This window comes from Pseudophryne corroboree, chromosome 7, assembly GCF_028390025.1.
Source record: "Pseudophryne corroboree isolate aPseCor3 chromosome 7, aPseCor3.hap2, whole genome shotgun sequence".
Taxonomy (NCBI): Eukaryota; Metazoa; Chordata; class Amphibia; order Anura; family Myobatrachidae; genus Pseudophryne; species Pseudophryne corroboree.
Genome location: NC_086450.1, coordinates 413,859,625 through 413,878,259, shown reverse-complemented (window position 1 = coordinate 413,878,259; position 18,635 = coordinate 413,859,625). Strand labels below are relative to the sequence as shown.

The following is an 18,635-nucleotide window of genomic DNA, read 5'->3' as shown; positions in this document are numbered from 1 at the left end:
CCTAGGCTCCGTGTAAGGGACGTGAAGCCAACCACATGTACTATAGTAGCACACCCACACACACTAAACCACACAATGCTTGAAATAAAACAGGAAAAAGTGGGCCAAGATACTCAACTGTCCTATGGTATACCAGTAGGCAGGAGAAAAAGGCTGAACCCGGCCACTGGAGCGGGGTACAGGGGAGAATGTGGCCAGACCTTCCTCTCTCAGCAACTTCCAGCCAGCATGTGAGTTAAAATGGCTTCTCAGCATTTTCTGGGAGGGACTGAGAGAGGAGGGAGGAGGAACAGCCCTGGAGCAGACCCTGAGAAAAGCTACCAGTGAGCACCAGAGGTGGGGCAGGGGTGACAGGCTGGACACCCTCCCCCTCAGGTGATGGACCCCAGGGACCTTGCCCACCTGCCCTGCGGCTATTGCCCTGGTGGTCTAGTGGAATAAGACGCAGTGCACCTGGGCCCCCACTCATCTGCCCTCCCACTGTCTCCGCTCAGCGGGAGGGGATCGCAGGGTGCCGGTCAACTCACCCTCCAAGTCCGAACACGGCTGCGGGAGGAGGCGTAGCGCTGCCTAGCTGTCCCGCGGCAGAGGACCCAGGCCCAGTTACCGACGCTGCCGCCCATGGACGCTGGGTGTTGGAGCGGGCATGCTGGGAGCTAAGTGCGCCAGCATCCCGCTCTCTTGCGCTGCGGCGCTAACTAATCAAAAGAAAAAAAAAAAGTAATCTAGCTGTTTAGAAACAGCTCCTAGTTGAGAGGTGCCGTGCTCCTGCCTTGGCACCAAAAAAATACTGGCGGGCTCGGGGACAGGGGCAGGGTATAGAGGACAATGGCGGCAAGGCCTGCTGGGTACTTTAAAGTAACCCTTTTGGTGCCAGCCCGCTCACAGCCCAGCCTATACACAGCATTGAGCTTCTCCTGAGCCCCCTAGTGGACGAAAAAGAAAATGTAATACAGACACAAAGAAGCTGTGAATTAATTTGCACTTTACAGGCAGTCATGAGTTTGTGTGTGTGTGTGTGTGTGTTACAATAAATGTAACCCGTTAATGTAGGAGCACAAAACGTCCCAAAGAACTGAAATTTATTTAAAACAGTACAAACAGAGTGTCCCACATGGCCGATGGCATCAGTGCAATCACGTCAGACCGTCTTGTTCTCTTGTCCCCAAAATAGGAAGAAACCAAACGTCTCTCCCCTTCATCAGTCAACGTCATAAACAGAGCTGTTCCAGCAAGAACCACAACTGGTGCCCCCTTTTCAGTGTCGTCAAAATTTTATTTCTGCCAGACCTGGGAAGGAAAGAACGAGACTGTGGTAACACCTTCATCCTGACCATGCATGAAACAACGGGGTACAGGCGACACTGCCGAGTCTATGTAAGATGAGTGCGGCAGATGAGGTGACATTTCTCCTAAATATCCACCTTCCTATCTTAGTAGGTCAGCAGCACCTTGCAATGCCAGCAGCAGGAGCACGGATGTTTAATAGGGGCTCAAAGACATTTCAAACAAACTAGATCTTTCTGTGCTAATACTGTATATGCGCACTTCAGAAACATATTCTGTTCTATGGGAGATATATCCAGCATTGGAAAAAGATAAAGTGGAATAGTTACCCCCAAGAAACCAATCAAGGTCAAATGCTTGGCATACACTGTCAAACCGACAATTTATCTGACAGCCTAAGAACAATCAGATATCATGGCCATGCAGAGAGATATCGCACAGTGATGGCCACATGATATCTGGGTTCTTACCGTGAGGAAGAGACAATTCCCCATTCTTCCCCAGTGAGATACATCAGTGTATGGCCATGATATCTGGGTTCCTCCCCTGGGGAAAAGACCATTCCCATTCCTGCCCAATGACATTTATCACAGTATATGGCCATGATACCTGGGTTCTTCCCGTGGGGAAGAGACAATTCCCCATTCCACCCCAGTGAGATACATCAGTGTATGGCCACTATAGCTGGGTTCCTCCCTTGGGGAGGAGACAATTCTCATATCTCACCTGTGGCCACAATGTCTGGGTTCCACCTCTGAAGAGGAGAAAATTCCCAGTTTCTCATCAGTGAAATATATAACAGTGTATGCCCACAGTATCTGGGTTCCTCTGCTGGGGAGAAGACAATTTCCCGTTCCTCCCCAGTAAGATACTGAACAATGTGTAGCCACTGTATCTGAATTCCTCACCATGGGAGGAGACATTTGTCCATTTCTCCCCAGTGAGATATATCAGTGTATGGCCACGATGTCTGTGTTCCTCCCCTGGAGAGGAGACAATTCCCAGGTCCTCATCAGTGAGATATATCACAGTGTATTTTCACGGTATCCGAGTTCCTTCATGGAGAGGAGACATTTGCCCATACCTCCCCAGTGAGATATATCAGTGTATGGCCTCCTTATCTGGGTTCCTCCCGTGGGAAGGAGACAACTCCCCGTCAATAACTGTCATTTCACATTTCAAAGTCTAGCTAAATGACAGAAGCTGATAATTGCTATGGGCAACGTCTTCTCTTTATCTCTCTTCAAGATTTGATACATCTCCTCCCTCTGTGTGACTGGTGGTCATATTTAAGGCATTCTACTCTAGGTGTAGTACAAGTATAGTTATACGGCTACACACAAAGTGATACACAGATTTGTTTTTGTATCTTTTATATTAGTGAGCGAGACCATGGATTAAAGAGTTACCATCTTCACAGTCCTAATGCAAAGTTCCCACAAAGAAATGTTAGTGGCAATTAGCCAAGACGCTCTCACACAAAGCTCTTACCCAATTTCTGTGCATCTTTACTTCCCCAGCTGATACAGTAATGAAGAAGCAATTGCTCCAGTAACTCCTTCTCATCTAAGAATTCCAGTTTTTCCATCCTGTGGGGCCAGAAACAATTATTAAAGCGCTACAGTCTGTGCTGGAACAATAAAAGTAATATCACTAGCGGACAGTACTGTCTCATGTCATTTCATAGTCACCTAACTCATTTCCACATGAAAACACACACATAAATAGCCCAGATAGTATTACTTATACCAATCATTCAATTGTATAGCACCTACATATTCTCCTGTGTTGAACAATTAGAAAAAGTAATAGAAAATAATGGTTTAAAGGCTGAATCGACAGAGTATTAAATGAACATTTACTTGCTAAATATTCTTTTAAAACTTGAGGTTTTGTTTTAAATTGATTTCAAAGTTTCCCATTTCAACGTAAATTAAGAACATAGGGGCAGATGTATTAACCTGGAGAAGTGATAAAGCAGTGATAAGTGCAAGGTGACAACGCACCAGCCAATCATTACAGATTTAAAAAATGACAGTTAGGAGCTGATTAGCTGGTGCATTATCACCTTGCACTTATCACTTCTTTATCCCTTCTCCAGGCTTAACACATCTGCCCCATAAAGCGCTGCCAGCGAGTCTGACCTTAGTAAATATCAATCATAAATATATATATATAATCTTACTTCATATTAAAACAAATAATTATGGTATAGATGTACAGTACAATAGATAAACTCACAGGTGGTACGTCAAATACAGTGTCTATACTGTATGTCTGTGGCCACAGTAATTAATGTATCTAACTATGCCTGCATAAAACTGGATAAAAGTGCGGTTCCCACCTGATGATAATCTAAAAATAGTCCAGAGTTGAGGATGATTATCTGATAGTTTACAGCCAGAGTGCAAATAGCCAGTTCGTAATCACTGTTACATCTGTGATAATAGATCACAACTATTTGTTGTTGCATCCACAGCCAATATAAAAGAAGTCATTTAGTGATGCCAGACACTTATCAGTGATGTTAGTGCAGCAATAATTAAATTAAAGTCTTACCAGCTTCACAAAAAGGTGTTATCAGGGATATCTACAGTAGCTCGCCTTTCCCACCTATCAATATGCACGGTCTATTGTGTATAACTTTTCTTATTTTTGCAGCTTATTTTTTTGCTGTGTGCACACAGCTAACAAAATAAGAAAAGTCTTTTAAGAACTTTCTGGAGTTTTCTGCACGTTAACTACAAGGTAACTGGAAATCCTATGTATGGACCTTTCATCAAGTTTAGGACACTAATATTTAGATTTTTAGGTGTGCTTTTATGGACATTTTTTCCAATTTTACAAATCTACAGTTAGGACATCGCTCTTACATGTCAAAACACTTCTGAGGAAGTCTGGATAGACGAAACGCGTTGGATGATGGTCTTAAACACAGTGGGTAAACAGGCATCCCCACGACTGTTAAGACTAATGTAAGAGACATATAACAACATATAAGACATATAACAACACTTTTAAAGATTTTTAATAAATATCTGGAAATTACAGACTAACAAGTGACGCGGTTGTCTGGGTGATTTTTGGTGAGAGGGTTTTTTTCAGACATATACATCTCTCCATGGCTAAACCAAAATTGAAGGAACATCCTAGAGATACTGTAAAGAGACATTTATTTGAGCGCTCTCCATACTACATACATACCTATATGAAATTTTATATCAGACACCGGTTATCTTGCACTACACGTTTTATTGTGTATCTTATCACATGCCCTTGCGGACTCAGTTATGTAGGGAAGACTGAGCGCACCCTACGAGAACGTATGGCTACTCATAGATATGTGATTAGACAAGCTATTACTACTAACCATAGTGACCAACCAGTGGCCCGTCATTTTATGCAGGCGGGGCACAGTTTGGCTACATTACGGTACATGATCATTGATCATATACCAATAGATTTAAGACGGGGCGATCGTGCCTCTAAATTGTTGAAATGTGAGGCTCGGTGGATTCACCGTTTACAAACCTTATCTCCCAAGGGTTTGAAGGAGTTTTCAGGCATATCTGCGTGTATTTAAAATGCTCATTGGATTTTGTTATATGCCATTGTGTATATCTCATTTTGATATGTTACTTATTATACTCCCATAGAATGTTTCTGTTTGTAACTATCAGCCGATTTTATCTTGTTTTTAATGTTATTGTTTGGCTCGGATTCATAGCAACGGACGGGTGGTGATGACGTCACTTCTGTGCGTCCCCCCCCTGTTTCTGGACGCGATCCCTGCCATGTGGGTGAGACGGGATATAAGGTTAGTTGTATGTTTGTATTGTTGTTGTGCCTGAAGACGATATAATAAATATCGAAACGTTGCAGTTATTCTGCTATCTCTCGTTTGCATTTATTACCGTGTGCTGCGGATTACTCTCACGCCTATATATATATATATATATATATATATATATATATATATATATATATATATACACACACACACACACACACACACACACACACACACACACACACACACGTTGAGTATCCCTTACCCAAAATCCCACATTTATGGGTCCCCAACTGAGGTAATAACATATATGTTATATATTATGTGTATATATATATATATATATATATATATATATATATATATATATATATATATATATATATATATATAGATATATTATGTAGATATATAATATAATATCTATATATATGTGTCATTATGTCAGTAGGGGACCCCAAAAATGTGTGATTTCGAATTTTGTACAAGAGATACTCAACATGCATGCATATATATATATATATATATATAATGTGCAAATGTCCAAAAGGAGCTGGCGGCACTCGGAGACTTGCAAATAGAATAAATTTCTTCTATTTGCAAGCCTCCGAGTGCCGCCTGCTCCTTTTGGACATTTGCACGTTTACACATTGATTTGGGAAGGCAACGGAGCAAATTACCTCAGAGTGCGCAGATTTATCTGCTGCATCCATATTATATTATATTATTTATATATATATTCCACTTCATGTATATTGCACATTTCTGACTCTGTGACACAGCTGGATTGTTGGACACCTTGAGAAAGGTCCTGAATTGGGACCGAAACGTTGGTGAGAGATTACTATTATTTGTGGAAGTGTTTTGACTTGTTTTGCCCCTTTTTTTGAGTAAAGATATTACTTTGACTTCATCATTTTTTGTCTGGAGAGTGCTATCATTTCCACGGCTATTGAAAACTCTGCACTGTACTATGGGTCCATCCCCTAGTGGGATGGGGCTTTGACTGGCACCCCAGCGGCTGTCTTTAGGTTGGGTGAGAGTGTGGGACATTCCTATTTATATACATACATACATACATACATACATACATACATACATTACACACACACATACATATATATTTTTTTGGGAGGCGCCTTTATCTTTATAGGGGTTGTAGTCTCCTTTTAAATACACTTTGACATTTATTCCTTATCAAAACTAACCCGAGTACAGCCTATAGATCTAATCATAAGGGACTTTTAAAGACTAGTTTCACTAACAGTAAGTAAGTTGATAAGAAGGTTAATCATAGACCTATTACTGTTTTATGGTAATATAATAGAAGTTATTACCCACTAGGGAATTTTGATCATCTGAATAAACATCACGTTAATTATTTGGAAATCCCTTAAAACGTTCTCTGACTTGGGGAACCATAAAAGACAAAGAACACCACACCTTAATAGTAAGGTAAAACGTATGGGTCTAATATCAATTTATATAGTGATCCTACGTTACTATTATTTAATAGAATATATTTGTCACCATGGGAATAAAAACCACTTAATGTAAATCAAATGAAAGAAAAAGTAAGTACTCTATGTGATCTGTTAATTAATTAGTTTGCCAATTGAAGGCACTGGGAATTGTGAGCCCTATAATTAACCAACACTAAAAAGTTATGGTTTTGTATTTAGATATAAAAGATTACAGGGGGTATCCTATTAATCGCGATCCATTTTCGGCTGCGGATATTGCGATTAATGACCGATGTTTATTATCGCGGTATCCAATTAGGATCCATTTTTTTGTATCGTCCGAAAACGGAAAACGGACCCACGATCACGCAAAAACACAAGGGGTCGGGGGTTAAGTCCCCGATCCCATGAGTTATCGAGGCTCCAGCAGCCTGCTTATTGCGGATTAGGCTTTGGGTGCCTGAACCATAATCCGCAATAAATACCAGCATCAGGGAGGGGGGAGGAAGAGGGGGATTCCGCTGCATTGATGCTAATAGGATACCCCCTACATCTGTAAGAAACCTGTATTCATATGCAACATGTAAAAGATGTGGCTATACGAGGTATAAAAAACAAGTTTATCATAAACTGAATGTTGTTTGGGTTCTAATGTAAAACCAATATATTATGTCAAATTATGTCAACATTCTATGTATATTGGAGACCTTTGTGTAAACCAATGCTATCAAGAGGAGTTATTGAAAACATTCAAACTGTAGGTCTCTTAACTGGTCTTGATGTAATTAGCTTTTGATGTTACCGAGACACCCTTTTTCTACTCCCAAAGACACCTCTGAGGAAGTTGTGATCAACGAAACGTGGTGGGTGATAAGGCTAGTATCAAATCCACCTGGTTATGGGCATATACAAGAGTAAAATTTAGGATATGTAATGGAGATGCCACATGCATTATATGTGAAAACATTTTAAAAAAAATTTTTATTGGATATTAAATTGTTCACATTTTATATGTTTTTAGAAGTATTATTTTGAGAGCAGATCCATAGGGTGCGCTCAGGTCAGTTTTGATAAGGAATAACAGTCACACTCACATCAAACAAAAATTAAATAAGAAATATCCAAAGTGTATTTAAAGGGAAACTATAACCCCTATAAAGATAAAAGTGTTTCCCAAATAAAAACCTATCTACAAAAAAAAAATCCATGGTCCGTGCTGGCAAAAGTACCATTTTGGGGGTAGCAGCCTATCGATAAATATAGTAAAAAGCCAAATTAACAATAATAATTTAAAAAATCCTGTAATTGTAGCGCAATCTAGGTATCCCCTTTCTATTTTATAAACTATATTGATATTTACTAATATTAGACTCACTGGACGTGCTCTATTTTCTTTATCAACATTTGTATTTTGCTAGCAAGATTGAAGGTCTTGCTTTTAGTGCAGCTGCCTAAAGGAGTGTACGCACGACGAGATTTTTCTATGTAGTCAAAATCGCAAAGAAAGTTAGTGCAGATCACAAGGTGAAAGTCACCTTGTGATCCCGATGCGCGGTCCCGCGATGTTGGTATTGCAAGCCCAGATAGTCAAAATTGACTTGCCTGCACAGTCTATCTAGTAGAAAAGATAGTCAAAATTGACACTTAGCCAAAATCGTACAAAGCCAGTATCGCAAGCGCAGTCATCTAATTCTTGTAATACCAACCCAGTCCCTGTCGCATAGTGAGAATCGGGCACATCCCGAATCTCACCGTGTACACACCTTAAGTGAAGTTCTAATTTTAATATGTTATATTAGGAACTAGCGTTCAAGTGTTTCTTTTGTGATTTACTACCATCTCCATCTAAAGGAGCTCTTGCGTGTTTTGAGGGGAGGGGGGGGGGGGGGAGCAAGGGAGAGATTGGGATCCAGACTATACGTTGACACATATTAGGTCAATCCATATGGTCGACACGGACACAAGGTTGATAGGATTGTATGGTTGACAAGACAAATGTCAACACACATATGGCTGACACGTTTTTTGAGGCTTTTCTTCATATTTTTGGACTTTTCCCATCCTTGACTATCCACGTCACAAATCATAGCCTTTGGTAACTTTGCGGCAAGTGAAGCAGAGAGAGACACTGCGGCAGAAACGTGGCGAGAGAAGCGAGCCTGTGTGGGGTGAACGCGTTTCAACACATGGTGGTACCAGATGAAAAAAAACTATCCACACTAACCGGAAAAAAAAATTACAAAAATAAAAATAATAATGTTGAACATTTTGTGTCCATCATTGTCATGTCAACCTTTAGAACCTATCAACCTTTTTTAACGTCGACTTTCGTCCATTACGTAACTGTAGATCTAATGCATGTAGATCTTGTATACCACACACAGAGAGATTACAGAAATTAACCGCTTCAAGACTGTAGGGATTTACATCCATCATGACCGAATCAGATTTCTCATATTGCAATGCCCTAGTTAAAATGTACATAGCTGGGGCGTGGCCTAACGCTGGAGGAGAGCAGTCGCAGCTCTGAGTAGCTCCTGCTTTTACACCACCCTTTTACCCTCCTAGCCTGCTCAATCCCGCTTTCCCTGCTCCATATCCCTACTGCCCATACCCTCCCAACCCCCCTGCTGCTGATTACCCGTGGCCGCGGAATCGGGGACCGCCGTGGAGGCTCCCGCGGATTGCGGCCCGCTGCTCGTCCTCACGCCGGGGCCTCGATTTATCTGAGGACCTGTCAGGATTCCGGAAGTGAGGAGGAAACAGAGCTCAGACCCTGCTCTCTTCCCCCGGCATTCATAGGCTTGTCTGCGACCTGCGGCCGGCCCCACAAGTCCCGCGAACACTCACACCCGCAGGGGGATCCGGTGGAAGGACCATCTCCTCGCTCCCTGCAACGGAGCCCGGCGGCCATATTCTATCTTGCTCCTGCTGCGGCATATGTCTGTGCAGATCGCCGAGGACCCGGACGGGAGGTACAGCTACACCACGCATCCCCCCACCTCTGCCGTCTCTCCCTGCCGCCACCTGACTTACACCCGGATCTGCCCGTCATCGCTGCAGCGGCTCGGGCCCTCCGAGGAGAGACAGTGCTGGCTGCTGGAGGACGCTGCTGGGGATAGGCTGCCTTGCTGACGCCAGCACACCAGAGCTGCCTACTGCCCGCTGAAAAACTTACCACACTGCTGCTGAGGAACCACGGCCTGCTCGCCCTCCTCACCGCTGCCGTTTTGGGGGGACATCCTCCAGAGCGGAGATTGCAGACGCCTCCCTCCTAGAACAGCTATAACCCGGCTGAGGAGCCAGGCGGACACCCCCACACCGGACCAGACGCATCTACCCCGCCATCTCTCCTACGGCACCCCCTTCCCCCCCCCCCCCCCGCTTGCTCAGTGGGAGCCGACTCATTACTTCCTCCCTACCCTGTCCCTTTCTCCTATACCACGACAGAGAGGGGAGCCTTCCCGGCCCGCCAAAACCCTGGTCGCCCCACGCTGCTACCAAACGGACCTGCTCAACCCACCCCGCTGCGCCCTGATATTGGACCCACATAGGGTGGTCCTGGACATCCGGTGGCCACTTTGGCATTACCCCAGCTACAGGGGACCTAGCTACTAGGACAGAGGGAGACGGGAGCTGCACTGACCCGACAGCTGCAACACAGTGCGGTGAAGAACTCTCCCCTGCCTTCTGCTGACTGGATCATTACTCCCCCCCCACGCGCAGACCTCCGCGGCTATCTGTGATATGGTGGAAGCTACAAACCTCCTATTGTGCCTGGCACCCTGACTCTAACCTCACTGTAGCTAAGCACTTAAAGGCCCACTGCCATCTGGGCGAAGGGTTCTGTCCGGACCTCCGCCCCCCTTAGCTGCCACCCTCTTCTTGCATTTCTACTGGGACCTGGCCCTCTTTCTCACCGGCTCCTGGGAGTCATCTAAACCGCAAGGCTCACACGCCCCCCCTCCGCCCCCCACTTCACCCCACCTCTTGTACATCATGCTCAAGATGAGATACCACTGAAGATCACTACTTAATATGCGAGACCCGCTACACCCTTTACTACTCGGACTCTGTGCCTTGCTGCTTTATTTTTACTCAAACCTCCTTGCATGGAAAAGTTCCTGATTCCTTTGCCCGTGATGTCCACAGGCACTACTCAGCAATCTCGGGAAGACACTCCATGTGGCGATTCCTCCGAATCTGACCACTCGACCACACGCTCACTCTCCCAACGCTCCCATAAATCACGACCGCTTCTTAAGCAGCCGAAGATGAAACATAAAGACCTGCTAGCGGTACTAGGGCCACTGCTGGATGAGAAGTTGGCGGGCATTAAAGAAGCCATTGAGTCTTCCTCGACCTTGCTGAGTCAACATTCTACTCGCCTTGATGAAGCGGAACAGAGGATATCGACCCTAGAAGATAATCTGGAGGAAGCCCAACGTTCTCTACACGCCAAACAGCTGGAAATCGCTGACCTTTCGGAGAAACTAGATGACCTCGAAAATCGCGGCAGACGTAATAATCTACAGGTTATAGGCATCCCAGAGTCGGTGAGAGGTCGTGAACTCTCGGACCTCCTCTCGGGGGATATTCCGAAGCAACTATCCATGGATCTAAAAGGAGTCCCTCTTGTCATTGAAAGAGCCCCTAGAGTAGGGCCTGAAAGGAAGAATTCCTCGGGACGCCCTTGCCCGGTCATCATGCGTATCCTGAATTATGCAGATAAAGCGAGACTCCTTGACCACTACCGCAAAGCTTCCAGCCTCTCCATCAATGGTGATCGCCTCCTCATCTTTCAGGACTTTTCTGCATCGGTAGCCACGAAGCGCAGAGAGTTTGCTCCCATATGCACACACCTCTTTGAGGCGAAGATCAGGTTCTCCCTGCTTTATCCCGCCCGCCTCAGGGTTTTTGAAGATGGCAAACCGCGTTTCTTTGAGGATCCTGAGGAAGCCAATTTACACTTCGTTATACCCGACACCTGATTGCTGTTTGTATATGACTGTTAGTAGCCCACCGCTGCCCGAATCTGCATTCGGGTCTCACATAATGTTCTAATGTTTCAGTGAAGTGTGATTGATTCACACCTCTGATCTCGTAACTGTTCTTTTTGCTGTTTATAGATGTTTTCCTCATTGTATGTTTATTTTGTTAGTTTTATCTGCCTAGGCTGGGACCCTTTCCCCCCATTGGGGGTTCTCCCCTTGCTCGCTGGGACAGGGTGGGATCCTATTTTATTTTCCACGCTCCTTTTCTGTTCTTTTTCCCAGTAGGGGTGGGTTGACATGTCTACTGACACCCACCCACACTCTTATGTAGACGGAGATTCGAATGCTACGTTACTCCGTATTGTATCATGGAATGTGGAGGGCCTTAATCACCCGGTTAAGAGGAAGAAAGTGATTTCTCATCTAAAACGCATGTCCCCCCACATAGTACTATTACAAGAGACCCACTGGCTAGACGATCCTAGAAATACCCTGCGAGCCTCCTGGATAGGAGAATGCATCTAGTCTCCATATCACTCTAAGTCTCGGGGGGTAGCGATTCTTTTTCATTCCAATCTCCAATATACTCTACTCAGAAAACTCTGTGACCCTGAGGGTAGATTTCTATTGTTAGACGTGTGTATTGATAATACAGTTTATACCCTTCTCAATGTATATGCACCTAATAACTCACCCGATTCTTTCTTTGCAGATCTTCTAACAACCCTCCTTTCCTGGGGCAGCCAGAACTTAATTGCTAGCGGAGACTTCAATTTAGTGGTCGACCCATCCATGGACAGATCCAGGGTAAGTGCCTCCACTACTACGATTCTTGCACAACTCTTATCCTCTTTCTGTTCCCAGTTGGATCTCTTAGACCCCTGGCGGATACTCCACCCCACTCAAAAAGACTATTCTTTCTATTCTCACCCCCATTCTTCTCACTCTCGAATTGACTATATCTTTACTGCCACTCACCTCCTCCCCAAAGTCACCCACACCTCCATTGACAACATCGTCATATCCGATCATGCCCCTGTATCCCTCCATATTCAACTAAATTTGCCCCCCGTGGCTCACCCCGATGGCGGTTTCCCGCCTACTTGCGTCATTCCGATGACTTCCTTCTCCATATGAAGCAGTCTTGGCTCAACTATAATTTAGATAACGGAGATCAGAGTTCGGACTCGCAAATCTTCTGGGGTGCGGCCAAAGCCGTTCTCCGAGGTCATACACTCATTCTAAACGGAAGGTGTTCTCGTCTCAACTGCAGTCCTTGAGCACAACACTCACCTCAGCATACAGGAGATATACCCAACATGACACCCCCGCCCACAAGGAGGCATATCTTTCAGCCAAACTCATTTACGATACATTCCTCACGGAAAGAGCCCAACTGTCTTATGATTATCAACGTAACAAATTCCATAGATGGGGCAACAAATCGGGCAAATTATTCGCCAACCTGATCAAAGGCCCTAAATCCCATACATGGGTAAACGCAATTAATAGCTCGGGCTCGCTGAGCACTGACCCTGCCGTTATTTGCACCGAATTTAGAGACTTTTTATCGATCTCTGTACTCTAAAGGCCCTGATGACCCGGCTGCCAACCTCTCTTTTCTAGGGGAGGCGGAAAAGGCTTTTGATAAGATTGCCTGGCCCCATCTTGCTAGAGTTTTGTCTTATCAACAGTTTGGCGATAAATTCCGTGGCTTGGTAGAATCCATTTACGCTGACCCTACTGCACAGGTGATGGTAAACAACACCTCCTCATCTCCCTTTACCCTTGAAAGAGGGACCAGACAGGGATGTCCTCTCTCCGCTCTCCTTTTTAACCTGGCCCTAGAACCGTTCATACGTCACATTCTCAACCTTTCTGATTTTCGGGGTATTAGGATTGGTAATAGGGAGGTCAAGTTGATAGCTTTCGCGGATGACCTTCTTTTCACCTCCAACCCAAAACAATCCATTACAGCACTGCAACACGCTATTTCTCGTTTTTCCTCTTTTGCTGGATTCTCAATTAACTTTGACAAATCGGAGGCTCTGGCTATTTTCCCCCATATTACTACAGGGTGGGACACTCCTTTTCCGCTTCGGTGGGCTACTACCCACATCACATATCTTGGGGTCCTTCTTTCCTCAGTCCCCACTCGTCTCTACCCTGACAACGTTCACCCTATTCTCACTAAACTCCAGACAGAATTAGCGTTGTGGCAAAATCTACCTCTAAACCTTATGGGTTGCTGTAATCTCGTGAAGATGGCTAGCTTCCCCAAATTGCTCTATGTCCTTCAGATGGTGCCTATCATGCTAACTAAATCTGACCTTTCCCTCCTTAACTCATCTATATCTAAATTTATCTGGTCCAATGAGAGACCCAGAATTAGTTTCTTCAAATTGTCTCAGACGGTACAGAATGGTGGGCTGAATCTACCGGATATAGAGCAATACAATAGGGCCTGCCTCCTTCGCTTCGCCATGGACTGGCTCAATGATACATCGGTCTTCACTGACTCACTGATTGACTCCCGACTCTGTACCCCCCTCTCTCTCAGCTCTGTTCTGCACACGTCCAAATCTGACTTGTCATCTCTCTCTGGACAATATTCTCCTTACCTCTACGGCATTGGCGTGGAGGCTATCTAGGAAATCCATAAAATTACAATACACTTACTCCTTATTTCTTCCCCTAGTCGGGAACCCGCGTTTTCAACGTGGGCAGGCCTCTTATCCCTTTACTATTTGGCAAGCTGTAGGAATTACAAGTATCGGTGATCTTCTTAGCCCTAGCAAAAAGCCACTCACTTTTGCGGAAGCACTGAATAAATAGAACATAGATCCTAGCCATGGGTTCTATTTTTTTCAGGCCTCCCATTACATACACTCGGTCCTTTCTTATCTCCATTTGTCCGACTTTGTTAATAGCCTGGACACCCTCCTGCGCTCCGGGACATGTTCCATCTCATCTCTCTATACCCGTATTCGTACAGAACACATCCCCGCAACTGACCTGAACCAAGTACTAACATGGTCCTCTCAAATTCCCTCCATGTCCCCAGACACCGTGATGTACAGCTTTGCAACTTCCCTTAAACTCATCCCGGCTAGTTTATATCAAGAAATGTCCTATAAAATTCTACACAGAGCCTATATCTCCCCAAAGAGGAGCCATTTGATGGGTCTATCTAACTCGGCGAAATGCTCTGCGCCAGTGGCTGACCTTATGCATTGCTTTTGGCATTGTCCCCTTATTCAAAGGTTTTGGACGGAGCTACAAATATATGGCGCGTCCGAGTTGGGTCTACACTTTCAATGCACTGCTTCTTGGGCTCTTTTTGGCCATACTCGGGATCAGCCCAAACTTCCTTCTCAGGACACGAAGTTGATTGTGATTCTTTCGGCGGTAGGCAGGAAGGCTATACTTCAACAGTGGATTTCTGACACCCCCCTACGCTGCCACTAGCGACCTCTAGACTACTCTTCCTATTCACGATGGACTGGCTAGAAACGACCCTAAATAAGGAGACGCTGACCCCTACCTTATTTCAATGCTGGGGTCGATTTATCAACTAATTGCCCACTCTGACGAAATTGGCTATTAAGCAGAGTTTTCAATATACCACATGGTACGTCCACCAACTTCTGGCGGATGACCCTCCCATCTCTCTCCCGTGACAACACAATTCTCCCAATCTCTCTACCTTTCCTGCTTCCCTCTCCTGACTGATACACCACTTGCTGCAGCTCCCCTTTGTCCTTTCCGCCTCTCCCCCTCCACATCTCTTCTTCGCATCTCCGTTGTCTACATGCTTTTTCTCGCTCTGATGATGTCTCCATGGATGGGTTGGCGGTCCCTTTGCCCTGGCAGGTACTATATTTTTTCTATGTTTCTTTATTGTTTTTTATATATTGTTCTTCTTTTTCTTTTTTGATTTGTTTATTAGATATTAGTTTTTCGCTTTCCACTGGGGAGAGCGTATTGGTGTGTTACTCTATTTCTACTGTTTATATTTTAGTTTTTGCATTTAAATGACGAACAGTATTTTTCTGGAATTACTTTGTCACATTTTTGGAACCTGTGTCTTCTACAGTTTTGTTTTTGTATACTAGAAAGTGGGAAAAGTGAGGTTTCACTTTAGGCCTCGACACCTGCGTGTCTGGAAGGTTCCTGTCGCATTATAGATCTTTGTACAGGTTGAGTATCCCTTATCCAAAATGCTTGGGACCAGAGGTATTTTGGATATCGGATTTTTCCATATTTTGGAATAATTGCATACCATAATGAGATATCATGGTAATGGGACATAAGTCTAAGCACAGAATGCATTTATGTTACACATACACCTTATACACACAGCCTGAAGGTCATTTTAGCCAATATTTTTTATAACTTTGTGCATTAAACAAAGTGTGTCTACAGTCACACAATTCATTTATGTTTCATATACACTTAATACACACAGCCTGAAGGTCATTTAATACAATATTTTTAATTACTTTGTGTATTAAACAAAGTTTGTGTACATTGAACCATCAAAAAACAAAGGTTTCACTATCTCACTCAAAAAAGTCCGTATTTCGGAATATTTGGATATGGGATACTCAACCTGTATTAGGTTGGTGGCCATGTATACTCCTGATATTGAATGTTGTGTTTTCTGAACCTCAGTAAAATATATATTTGAAAAAAGAAAAAAAAAATGTACATAGCTTTGAGTAATCCTTCATCCACGTAAGTGGATTCAGTATGGGATTCAGACGGTCGGGATCCCGGCGGTCATAAGACCGACGCCGGAATTCCACAGCGTGTCACCTCGTGGGCACGGTGACTAGCTTCACTCGCCACACTAATCGATTCCTCCTTGGAGGTGGAGCATACCCCCCTGGGGATTCTGGGCCCCAGTCGGGATTCCGACCGCCAGGATTCCAGAGTCGGTATCCCGAGAAGCGGGAAACTAACGTCTTCCCTTGTAAGTGCATAGTTTTAAAATTTGGAATATCATATAGAAAATGAAACACCTTTCAAAACGTTAACAAGATTATTTTACACAATTACAACAAACCCAAATGTTCACCCCAAAAATGTAATCAACTAGTCCTCTCATATTTTACTTATAAGGCACCATAAGGGTTCTGACGTGTCACACAATTGTAACAGGACAAATTACACAAGTACAAACTAAAACAATTTCAGGACTTAAAAGCATAATGACAGTGTCCGACGACAATTTTGTAGAGAAGACAATGGGAAGAGGGTCCTGCTTCAAGATCTTATAATCTAAAGAGGTTATGGGTGGACACAATAGGGAGAAGAGGATGGAGACATAGGAGGAGGGGTGGTATGTTAAACAGAAAAAAAATAACTTTAGGGCACATTTGAAGGCTGGGACAACGGATGAAAGTTTGAGTGTGGGAGGGCAATCCAGAGGTTAAGGATGGCATGGGAGAAATCCAGATGGTGAGAATGACAAGCAGTGAGCAGAAAAAGAGGTGAGGCAGCAGTTAATGGCACAGTGAAGAGGAAGGAAGTATGTAGGGAAATGGAGGCTGGAGATGTAGACAGGAGTGGTGAGACTGAGGGCTACAAAGGTGAGTGTGTGTAATCTGTTTTTGATTCTGAATCAGTGGAGTGAGTGACAGAGGGGGGCAGCAGAGCAACAAGAGAAGAAATAGATCAGAAAATAAGATTTTACTCACCGGTAATTCTATTTCTCTTAGTCCGTAGTGGATGCTGGGAACTCCGTAAGGACCATGGGGAATAGACGGGCTCCGCAGGAGACTGGGCACTCTAAAAGAAAGATTAGGTACTATATCTGGTGTGCACTGGCTCCACCCTCTATGCTCCTCCTCCAGACCGCAGTTAGAGAAACTGTGCCCGGAAGAGCTGACATTACAAGGAAAGGATTTGGAATCCAGGGTAAGACTCATACCAGCCACACCAAGCACACCGTACAACTCGTGATAACTATACCCAGTTAACAGTATGAACAACAACTGAGCCTCATTTAACGGATGGCTCATAACAATAACCCTTTAGTTAAGCAATAACTATATACATGTATTGCAGAGAGTCCGCACTTGGGACGGGCGCCCAGCATCCACTACGGACTACGAGAAATAGAATTACCGGTGAGTAAATTCTTATTTTCTCTGACGTTCTAGTGGATGCTGGGAACTCCGTAAGGACCATGGGGATTATACCAAAGCTCCCAAACGGGCGGGAGAGTGCGGATGACTCTGCAGCACCGCATGAGCAAACTCAAGGTCCTCCTCAGCCACGGTATCAAACTTGTAGAACTTAGCAAACTTGTTTGACCCCGACCAAGTAGCAGCTCGGCAAAGCTGTAAAGCCGAGACCCCTCGGGCAGCCGCCCAAGAAGAGCCCCACCTTCCTTGTGGAATGGGCTTTCACCATTTTGGATGCGGCAATCCAGCCGCAGAGTGAACCAGCGAGCAATAGTCTGCTTCGAAGCAGTAGCGCCAACCTTGTTGGCTGCATACAGAATAAACAGCGAGTCAGACTTTCTGACTCCCGCCGTTCCGGAAACATAAATTTTCAAAGCCCGGACTACGTCCAGCAACTTGGAATCCTCCAAGTCCCTAGTAGCCGCAGGCACCACAATAGGCTGGTTCAAATGAAACGATGATACCACCCTAGGGAGAAATAGGGGACGAGTCCTCAATTCTGCCCTGTCCATATGGAAGATCAGATAAGGGCTTTTACATGACAAAACCGCCAATTCTGACACACGCCTAGCCGAAGCTAAGGCCAATAGCATGACCACTTTCCACGTGAGATATTTTAGCTCCACGGTCTTAAGTGGCTCAAACCAGTGGGATTTCAGGAAATCCAACACAACGTTAAGATCCCAAGGTGCCACCGGTGGCCCAAAAGGAGGCTGAATATGCAGCACCCCCGGAACAACGTCTGAACTGCAGGCAGTGAAGCCAGTTCTTTTTGAGAGAAAATGGATAGGGCCGAAATCTTGACCTTTATGGATCCTAATTTTAGGCCCATAGTCACTCCTGACTGTAGGAAGTGCAGGAATCGACCCCGCTGGAATTCCTCTGTAGGGCCTTCCCGGCCTCACACCAA

At 44.6% G+C, this 18,635-nt stretch overlaps 1 protein-coding gene across 2 annotated transcripts in view; it reads right to left on the bottom strand.

Annotated features, from left to right (window-relative positions):
• Positions 1–1,065: 1,065 nt before the first annotated feature.
• Positions 1,066–18,635, bottom strand: part of LCMT1 (leucine carboxyl methyltransferase 1) — an 84,161-nt gene continuing 66,591 nt past the window's right edge. For both annotated transcript variants that reach the window (XR_010182121.1, XM_063934742.1), the window contains 2 exons: positions 2,779–2,876; positions 1,066–1,290 (listed from right to left, as the gene is read on the bottom strand). Coding sequence is in view for 1 of the 2 variants with exons in the window: in XM_063934742.1 (XP_063790812.1) it covers positions 1,268–1,290; positions 2,779–2,876 (121 nt within the window). In the remaining variant the exon portion in view is untranslated. The remainder of the gene's footprint in view (positions 1,291–2,778; positions 2,877–18,635) is intronic.